This window comes from Seriola dumerili, unplaced genomic scaffold (assembly GCF_002260705.1).
Source record: "Seriola dumerili isolate Sdu_G_001 unplaced genomic scaffold, Sdu_1.0 BDQW01000097.1, whole genome shotgun sequence".
Classification (NCBI taxonomy): domain Eukaryota; kingdom Metazoa; phylum Chordata; class Actinopteri; order Carangiformes; family Carangidae; genus Seriola; species Seriola dumerili.
Window position 1 is genome coordinate 2,384,553 of NW_019174352.1, and position 10,811 is coordinate 2,395,363.

General features: G+C 45.9%; 1 protein-coding gene across 1 annotated transcript; it reads right to left on the bottom strand.

Moving 5' to 3' along the window:
* Positions 1 to 4,456: 4,456 nt before the first annotated feature.
* dusp6 (dual specificity phosphatase 6) lies at positions 4,457 to 8,572 on the bottom strand. The gene is made up of 3 exons (XM_022746269.1): positions 7,526 to 8,572; positions 6,675 to 7,109; positions 4,457 to 5,268 (listed from the first exon to the last, which is right to left on the bottom strand). Exons 1-3 carry the CDS (start codon positions 7,926 to 7,928, stop codon positions 4,955 to 4,957), a joined length of 1,152 nt encoding a protein of 383 aa, XP_022601990.1. The 5' UTR covers positions 7,929 to 8,572; the 3' UTR covers positions 4,457 to 4,954.
* Between the last annotated feature and the right edge of the window lie 2,239 nt (positions 8,573 to 10,811).

The window sequence follows — 10,811 nt, forward strand, 5'->3', positions numbered from 1 at the left end:
GATGGTAATGATGGAACATGTATCCAGTTTTTACCATTGATGTAATCTTTCAACACGCAATCAGACTGAGATAGGAAACACGTACATGATGTGGTCATTGGCTTAGCGCAGCTACAGGCCTTAATACAAGAAAAAAAGGCTAGCTATGAGTTTTTAAACATTTTCAATTTAAAGATCATTTAATTTTAAAACATTAAAAATGATTATTTATTTTTTTTTATTTTTTTGTCGGCCCACTTTCAATACTTTCACACAGCCCACAGTTTGGGAAACACTGATCTATGCTGCATTTGTGCCTCAGCCTTTTCTCTCCTCTTCCTCCTGGGCGAAAAAACATAAAATGCAGCCTCAACATTAATTTTAATGAGACAACGATTCCATGGTTGTATAACTTTTGTCACGACATGATGCATTGGCCAATAACTTGGTCTTGGCAGATTATCTTGTGACCTAAGGAGGTTGGTATTTTTATTGTTTAACTCTCTATAATTGAGAAGGAGGATAAACTTCCTGCTCTAAATCCCATCTCAAAGAATTCTAAACAGAGTTTTGGCATCTGATAAGTCTTAAAACTGGACTTCCTGTATCATCATCACCTGTATCTATAGCAACAAATCAAACAAGTGCAGTCCCTTGTGTTTTTTAATGCGGTGCTATTTCTGGTCTGAACGCCTGCTTACTCTCCTCACTACTGTACATTTAACTCCAGGCCTATCAGTCATCTGACCACATGTCCACATGCCGACGCCCCCCCCCCCTTCCCCCCTCCCCCCTCCCCCCTCCACAGCCCTCACCATGACCCATGCATACGTCTTTCCAGATCCCTGTATGGCCTTCCTTGTTGCAGCAGCCTTGCCGTGGTGATGCAGGTGCTGATGGGGTCTGCCAAGCCCATCTACATACCTGTCTAAAATTAGCACTGGTAGTTTCCTGTGCCCTTTAATCCTTGGCTTTAAAGCCAGTAAAAGGCCAAGCCGCAGACAGGAAGAACGGCCATGAGAGCCCCCGGGGCGCTCGGCATGCCGCGCATACCCCGGGCCCTATTCGTCAATCACAGCCCTGCCATGACATCACGACAACCCGTTCTAAGAATAAGAGCTTCCCAGGCTCGGCTATAGTTGGGTTTAGGTTTTGATGGACGATGGCTGAGGAGACCTGTCCCTTCACCCGCAGGCTCACAGGTTTGATCCCCTGCAGCAGCCAGAGCGCCCATATCTGTCTCAGTGTCCTTGAGCAAGACATTGAATTTCATGCTACTTTGAGGGCACCACTCCTGACTGAACACTTGTGCTTTTTTCAGTTAGCCTGATCACATGCGCTGAATATTCAGCCTTAACCTGATTAAGGTAATGCGCTTATCTTTTACTTGATAAGGGTATTCAGAGGCCTCAGACGTCACATTTTTCAATATTTGGTCAGCAGATGCTTGAACCGGTTATTAGAGGAACTGCAGCACTTCACGCCGTGGAAACATTTCAAGTATTCCCTGAAGCGGTGTTCTGATATTTAAATAACAAGAAATGTATAATGTTTCAATGACAGTAACTGACAAAATAAAGTATAAAACAAAAACAATATTGAGCAGGAAGGGGAAAAAAAACTAATGAATGAAGATGCCACTAAATATTAGTGTAACATCCCTCCACAGATATCTGCCTGCAGTACTAGTGGGCATGAACTGGTACGATGAATATCACTCTGTACAGCACAAATCACTGATATACACCACTGTGTACATAAATTGAGGTTTTCTGTTTTCTGTTTTTCGCCCCTTGGTCATGCAAATTCTTATGGGCAATGTGACGCATTAACAACTCTGAGACACTTAATTGAGTTAGAACAAACATTGCACTTCACTGTGTTTACTCTGCTGTTACAGTTGGACTGTAGGAGTCGTGTTATTATGAAATGATTACCCAGGAAGTGGAAAAGTATCACCTGAACTGGAAAGTGGGCAAAGGGGCGAACGCTGGCACCGACTTAAAATGCAGGAGTCTTTTTATAAATCATTTACGTCAGGACATGAGTGTGCAGGTTTAGTCCTTTGTTACATAGCCAATGATTCACTCTCTTTGTTCAGCTGTTGTACTTCTAGTCTAAAAAGACATGACAGAGAGACCCTCTCTTTTCCATTCACTTTGTCCTTTAATTGCTTATCTGCCACATATTATTATAGTTGATTAATTAATGTGATGTGCTTTGGGTTTTACAAGATGTTTCTTCAGCTTCCTGCCTCTGCGGCATCTATTTTCCTATATATATTAATTTTTCAGATCGCCTGTACTGAATATAAGGAAAAAAATATGAGTGGATGCTGATAAGATGAAAAAAGTTGTCTGCTTATATTTTATCTTGTCTGCTTTTGATATAAGTGAGATATTGAATCACTTGTGTCAGGATGTTTTGTGAAACTTCAGACTCTAAACTCACAAGTCGCGGTGTCTGTGCTGCCTACACTGCACTTGACTGTGTAAGTGACTCTTAGCAGATGATCACAGCGAGGCTGCTGTTTGTGTTGACTCAAACTCAAACACACACACACACACACACACTCTCTCAGCTTCAGTTTGAAGACTTTACTTCATGGCAGCACATGCATGCTGCACTCATTAAGGGCTCTGCAGACCCAAAGAGCTCTGTGTGATCCGGATCTATTAACTCCATGTGTTTAGTAACTTTGCACGTACAGAGATCAATGCTTCGCTCGGTCCTTTCCCTACACCCCAGAGGATTGACACACTCCGGTCACAAGTACGCGGTCTGCTTCTGCTGTTAATCAGCATGTGTAAGACCGAGCGGCGCGGCTCTGCTGGGCTGTGAAGCAAGTTGCTGCTTGTGTGAGAACGCAATGATCCTTCGTCCCTCACCTGCGTCGTGACGATCATCTCCTCACGAGCCTCCAGGTCTCGACAGGTACACGCTGCTATGCTGGCTATCCAGTGACACCGTATCGAAGTACTTTCTGCTCCCTTTGTTTGGGGCGAATACAGAGGCCCCACCTTCAGGAAGTGCCCGAGGGGAGTGTTTGTCTGAACCCGACGCCCTCGCCGCGGAGCAACCACCTGGAAAAACCGGTCGGGCTGTTTACAGCGTGACTGGAATCAGTTTGTACCTGTTGAATGGCATTTTGCAGTTTGTGAATGATTGTCACAAGAGAACAGAGTGTGCACGGCGCTTTGTTACACAAGGCAATGTGACAGGACATGCTAATTCTGAGCTGGGAAATAAAGTGGGAGATGTGTCGAGTGGCATGGTTAATTAACAGCCTCATGATTCATGGCGTATGTTTTTTTTGTTGTTGTTGTTGTTGTTGTTGTCGTGACTTGGCCTGGTGGTTAACGCTCAGCCGTACTGCGAGCGAGGAGGCGCTTACATAAACGTGTTACTGTGGACACAGACAAAACACCAACAGAGTGTGTCGATGGAAAAACAGGCATGAGAAGCAGAAAGTGTAGACAAAATAGCAATTTATTAATAACTTATCTTTTCTTTACATTCGTAAGAGAGGAGTGTGGAGGGGCGGGGAGGGATTGGGGGTGGCAGAGGTCACCAAGTTGGCGTCCTCTTGAAAGAGGCCTACTCTCTGGAGGGGGGCAACACAACCCTCCGAAGCTCTGGATTCGTTTTTTTTTCTCTCATCTTGACAAAAAAAAAAAAAACTGCATTTCACAGAGTTTTCCCTGAAGAGGCGAGGCAAGCAAAGCCTCCTGCTTTGTCCACATGTCAGAGACTTTTAACCCTTGTGCACAGATCAGGATTACTCACATTAACCTTCAGAGATCCAGACAACACGTTTCTGACGACTATATTTCATGTGGTGCCAAATTAAAAATAACAAAAAGAAAAAGGTTTGGTTTGATTTTAGTGTGAAAATTAAAAAAAAAAAAAAAAAAAACTCTGCTGTAGAGAAGTTGGGAAAATTGAATTTTTCTCTGAAGGCTAATGCATTAAAAACCTTCTGAGCACAAAAGTAAGGCAAACAACCAAAGTGACTTTGATTCGTGAGAGGGTGGGTGCAAAAACAAGGCCGGTCGGCTGAATTCACACGTAAAGCGATTATCAAATATATTACACATGTACACGTTTCTCCACAATTCTCAGAAAGCCTACTTGATTTTTGGCATAATAAACTTTAAACATATGAATCAATATGCAGTTTGTTTGTTTCATTTTCTACCTTTTTATATAAGCAAAGAGAATCTTCAGTACCCACTTGTTGCAAAGGGTGTATACTAGAGCAAGGCTTTTACTGTATTGTCTTTTATATTAAGATATATACACAATGTATAAATGTTTGAAAAGACTCCACAAATTGTAAAATCGAGTCCAGTATATAGTGTGCCATCTAAAGCTGAGGTGCTTCGGCCCCCACACAGGCAAGTCTTCACAGAAGACGAGGGAGAGGACGCTCCCTGAGGTCTCGGGGGCGGCGGGGGGGGGTGGGGGGGTGGGGGGGGGGACCAGTGCCAGACCCCAAAACAAACATTAAAAAAGGTTTTCATTTTTAGATCTGTCCAGTTTGAACAATCATGTATCTTTGGCACACCAGCCTAGGAACTTTGAAGCATAACGTACGGCTGTCCCACAAATCACTTGAAGTTTCCTCACAATGACAAAAGAGATAAAAGACCTCAGGAGTCCAACAGCGATATAGGACTGTAGAAAGTATCTGCAACTCTTCAAACGACTCGCTTCCTCTTTTTCTGTCTTGTCTCTTTTACTGTCTCTCCTCATTTAGTCAACAGCAGCTGCATCTTGCGCCAGACAGCTTTGCTGCCCTGCAGTAACCGCGCTCGGCAGCTGTCGCCTCAAACCAGCTGTATCAATAACGTCAAGAGCCCAGTCGCACGGCAGACGACGGGAAAAAGAGAAACTTTTTTTTGCAGCTTTTCCGACAGGAGGCCCGCAAAACCTCCAGCAAAGGAGAGGAAGGGGGGGTGGCGACGGCGGAGCCTCACGTGGACTCCAGGGGGTCCAGCTGGAAGACGTTGTGGTTGGTCGGGGTGGTGAAGTAGAGCTGCTGGCTCGGCGCCGCCATGCGGTTGTCGCACGGGCTCTTCAGGCCCAGCGTGCGCTCAAAGTCCAGGAGCTGGCCCATGAAGTTGAAGTTGGGTGAGATGTTGGACTTTTTCATCTTGACGATGTCGTAGGCGTCGTTCATGGACAGGTTGAGCTTCTGCATCAGGTACGCCACCGTCACCGTCACAGAGCGGCTGATGCCAGCCAGGCAATGGACCAGGACGCCGCACTTCTGGCCTCTCGCTTCATCTGGGGGGGGAAAGGGGGAAAACGTTACAGACCTGTTTCAACGGCATGAAATAAACCACGCCTTAGAGCTGTGAATGATCGATTCTTTAACGACTAATCGATTCATCGTTTTCTTCTGGGAGTCAACTAAACTGTAAAAACATTTTCCATTTTATGAATTGCTTATTTGCACTTTCAGAAATGCAAGTGATGAAAAGTTCACCACCACCCCCCCCACCCCCCACCACCACCTTTTTTTAACAGAGACGGAACAAAACTGGCGATAAACATCTGTGACATTTAAGTCAAGCTGTGTTGGAAGTTGGAGCGGCTCCAGGGAGGGAGAGCAGCGGAAGTTATTATCCCGACTATCTCCCAGGCGTGTCAGTCAACAAACAGAGGCTGCAGCAGTAGCACACATAAACAGAGCCGACATTCTTTGGGTTTTTTTTTTGGCCTAGAGTAGCCGGCTGGGAAATTGACTATTACGGTCTATTAAACCATTCTTCCGCTCGCTAGGGTTACTCCGACAATGGTGCCATTTGGGCGTGTAAACGTAGGAGTCATGAGGGCACCCTGTCAAGGCGAACAGGATGTCAACAGGGCCTGTAAATGGCTCCTTTTGTAATGTGGAGGGGGGGGCAGTGCCATGTCCTAGATTACTTTCAATGCCACTTCCTTCCTGTTGCGCTCGAATTACCGCCCTCCCCCTTGCTCACTCTCCCCGTACTCCTGTTTCAACGTCGCCCTTTGTGCTGCAATTACACAAGCCCCGGGACGAGAGATAGGCCAGGATGTCTTCCATTGAAGTCAAATCATTTGTACACAGTGCATTTTAGCCTGTGCGCCATTAGAGGCAGACTTGTATTCCTCTGCCTCAAACACAATGGCCTTAATCTGCCCGCTCTGTGTGTCCCCGCCTGATTGACTGATAAGACCACGGCCAGGGACACCTCATCTAATCTCAATTGCACAATAAGAACCTAAGAACTTCCTGGCGTTGATAACACATATCAAATTAATGAGATTATGTCCCTCGCTATCTGCTGCTGTTCCCTTCACTTTGTCTGCACAATATTCAAAACAATCACAGAATGTCTTCATGTGAGGAACTGAAGCTATTAGTGGTGAAATGATTAATCAGTAATCAATTGATAAACTGGTTGCTGCTTCTCACATGTGAGGAGTTGCTGCTTTTTCTCATGTCATTGTTTATGTATATTTATAATTCTGGACTGTTGGACAGACAGAATTAGAAGGGTAGTCAATAATTTGCAGTTTCTTCATTAATAAAAAATAATCATTAATGAAAATAATCATGATTTGAAGGTCTAAAAGTGAATGCATGTAAACACCAGAACAGGGGGGGGGGGCAGTTTGCAGCCAGAGGAGCTGCAGTGTGTTTCCAGCTCTGCAGGAAAACTTACCGATGAAGCTGATGGCCTCGGGGAAGAACTGAGACAGGTTCTGGCTCCAGTGATCCGAGATGGGGATCTGCTTGTACTTAAACTCCCCGGCGTTCTCGAAGAGGTTGGGCAGGTTGGGGGTGACGTTGAGGATGTACTTGATGCCGTACTCCTCCAGCACGTCCAGGTTGGTGGAGTCCTTGGCGCAGCCCAGGTAGAGGTGCGGCAGGATCTCCACCGGGAAGGAGGGCTGCGGGTTGGACAGCGGGCTGCCGTCCGAGTCCGTGGCGCTGCTCGGGTCCCGGTCTATGTCTGACTCGATGTCTGAGGAGTCGGAGCTGATGCGCAGCCCGCCGAGGCCCAGCACCTGGGCGGTAGGGGAGCTGCTGTTCGGGGAGCCGTCCAGGTTGGTCTCGCACAGAGCTGGATACTCGGCCTGGAATTTACTGAAGCCACCTGGAAATAAAACACAGATAGATCCAATGAAGGCCGCTACATGACCGTGTGTGTGTGTGTGTGTGTGTGTGTGTGTGTGTGTGTGTGTGTGTGTGTGTGTGTGACACTGCAAAGATATTAACTATTCATCTTAACTTAACACTCATTTAGCTGCAGAATTATTTTTTCTTTCCTGCAAACAGAGAGTTTTCTTTGACTGCAGTTTCACACAGTTGTTATTTTACAGTAACTAAATAAATTCTCTTTCACAGATATTATTTTCATATGAAAACAAAATAAGATTTCACATTAAACTGCGTCTCCTTCCGTCTCTGCGCAAAAAAAAAAAAAAAAAAAAAAAAAAAAAAAAAAAATCTGCTGGTGTGAATGAACAGCAGCGGCCGCGGGGCCCTTAAATGTGAATGAACCGCACTCACCCTCCAGATAATAGGCCTTGTAGCCTTCGTCCTTCATCCTCCTCAGCAGCAGACCCAGCACCGAGCCCCCGTCCACATTCTCGTTCCACTCCCGGCTGTACTCGTCGTACAGCACGATGGTGTCCGTCTTGCACCTCCGCACGAACCTCTCCCGGTCCTCCCCGTCGGAGAGCAGCGACCGCACGGGCAGGTTGCCCTTCTTGAGCCGGCGGAGCATGAGGCTGGGTATGGCCACGTTGATGGCCGTGTCGACGTGCGACGACTCGTAGAGCTCCTGGGCCCGGCAGTCCATCACAAGCAGCCCGTCCCTGCGCGTCTCCAGCTGCTCCCGGAGCCAGCCCACCGTCTTGCTGATCGCCATTACCGAGTCGAGCTGGACGACGGGCTTGAGCTTGTCAAGCATTTATAAGCAGGAGTAAGAAAAAATGTTTTTGAGAAAGCGGGGAGCTTCCTGGCTGCAGCGGCGAGGAGGCGAGCGAGGAAACAATCTGTAGGTCTGTGTTTTCAGTCCGCTCCGCTGCTCGGAGGGCCCGCAGCAACACAAGCAACTGAGGGCAAAGGTGTAAGAAAAAACACAAAAAAAAGAGTGACGTGAAAATGCAAAATCAGTCCAATAAATTCTCCCTGCAAATGTCTCTCAGTGTCCCGTGCGCTCCGGGACGAGACCAATTAAAACACCGGTCCCCTTCACAGATTTCCCGACTGCGGGCTGCCTACACTGGCGCTCATTCATGCATCTGGTCGGAGAGAGCCTGTGTTATTTATCAATGAGTCACACCGGCCCTGCGACGGGGCTGACGCTTCCTCTGCTCTTATATAACTCCACGGATCCGAGCGCGGCGGCTTCCTCCAACTCTGGGTTCCTTCTCGGAGATTCAATGCAGACCGGTCGGCTAGAGGAGGAGGGGAGGTGTAGTCTGTGGCTGCGAACCATGCGGGTTATGTCCGACTGTTTGTGCCTGCGGATGCCGCCTGTTCCCCCCTCTCTTGTCTGCGGTGTGAATCGACGCTCTGCAGGCTCTGGCTCAATGCGCTCTCTGCGGCGCCAGGCTGCTGAATGGCTACAAACAGGAGGCGCTTCATTGGATACATTATGTCGGCCGGCCAATCAGAGCGGCCCCAGGGGCGGTCGCCTTGGAAACGGGGGCCGGATGGAACGGCCCGTGTTGATGAATTGTTAATGAGTTTGTCATTCACAAAAACGGAGAGGAATTTCCGCTCCGGATCAAGTGAGTGCAAACAAACAGAAGAACTGCAGGGAGAAGGAAGGAAGAGAGGGAGGGAGGGAGGGAGAGAGGGAGGGGAGAGAGTATCAAATAAGAGTGCTAGGGGTATAAGGCCATAATAACACAAGTATATAATAAAGAAATACAAACTTTCAGAAAGTTAAAACTGAGACCTTTAAGTTTAAACTGTTGTTACAATATTATAACACCGGATTAAAAATAAATGAAATATAATAATAATAAAATTTTAAATAAAAAACATTTTATTTTGGCACAAATATGAGAATAAAGACAAAGTATGTGTGGCTGATTTTTTTACTGGAATAACAAAGGAAGAAAAATCACCTTTTCTTTTTAACGACAGGGTTTTTTATATCGACCTGCAGACGTGTTTTGATGGAGAAACTCTCTTTTCTCTGGCCTCCATTCAGAGAGGTCAAAGGTCAGAGCCACACAACAGGTGGAGCAAGATCTCCATGAAACATTCGTCCCTCTGACTCCATCTTTTCTCTAACTCAACTGAGTGTTGTGTCATCTTGTCACTTGGTTTGCATAACTTTGCATTGTGGTGAGACAGTAGATTTGGATCAGGCTGGTAGAGAACAGACACCCCACAGGATGTTGTAATGCAAAATTCACGCTATAAGAGCAGATCCTGAATTTACATACATTCACCTAGACTTTATATACAGGGTGATTCCAACAGCCTCTGTATGAATAACATGGTCAAAACAATAAAGGTCCTCCTGTACAGCGCAGACTCTCCAGTGTTTGTGTATCTTTTCATCAAAAGCATCTGAAACAAGCAGCAGAATAATCCAGCTCCGTGACATTCACACAACAGACCTGGAGCTATTTCTGTCTGCTCAGCCTTCACCAGACTGAAGAGGCTCTGCGGTGCATCAGTATGTCACTGTCACTGTCTCTGCCTCCTCCTCACTCAACCCACTGAAGCACAATCACTTTCATATTCCTGTAACGCTGATGTTAATGATCTTAAATGTCCACTCTAACATTTGTAGCCGTGACTTCGGGTTCAACAGGCTGTTAGTAATATTTATATGATATTCCAGGATTTCTGGGTCTTTTTTTCGTACATTGACACATTCGCATCATCAGTCGCACTTTTAACGCGGACACACACACACGCACGCAAGCGCGCGCACGCAAGCGGAGCGGTCGGTCCACACTGGGGTCATCATCACAGGCCGCTGATCGCCTCCCATCGGCCCGTTAATGGCCTCTACACAAAAACTCAATGCGTTTGCGCAGTAAACAAAAGACGCATTTCCACCGGTTGCTGGTTTTTCTTTATTTATTTATTTTATCGCCATCTGCGCCTTTACAGCCGAATGCAAACACACACAAAGGCTTTTTAATTGATGACCTGTTGATCTAATATCACTCCTCCAGAGCTCTAATTAACTTCGCACTGTAGGGACAAGCAAACACCTTCATCAGATTAAAGGAGGTGATATCATGTGGAGTGACAGCTGCAAGATAAATTACATTAGGAGGCTGACGAACCTGCACGAATTCATCTTTTAAATGAGTTTATATGGAATATATAGAAACTACAGCCATGAAAAGGGAAGGAAATTGAGAAAAAATGAATAAGAATACTTACTAGTGAGTCAAAAAATATATAATTTAGTACAGTTCTTACAAGGTAGACAAAGACATTAAGGTACTGAAGTATGCAGCATACTTAAGTTTTATTTTGAAACTTCATATTCTTACAGCAGAATTATGAGCATATAAAATAGGGAGGTTTGGTTCAAGGAGAAAAAAAAACATGCAATTGTAAGATAAGTTTAACTTTAAGATTTAACTTCTTATTTATTTCCTGTCTAAAAGAGTTAAGATATCAACTCTCCTCAGGTGTCATGTGGCAGTCTGCGTAGGCACGACACAGCAGCTCATACGGTGAGGTGTGCACCCTTCGTCGACAGCAAGGTTTCATTTCTTCCTGTAAACAGTATTCGTGCATCCTGTCTCACACGATGCGCCGCCACCATCGGCTCTGTGAGCTTGATAGCATCTGTGTGCAGGAGGATTTT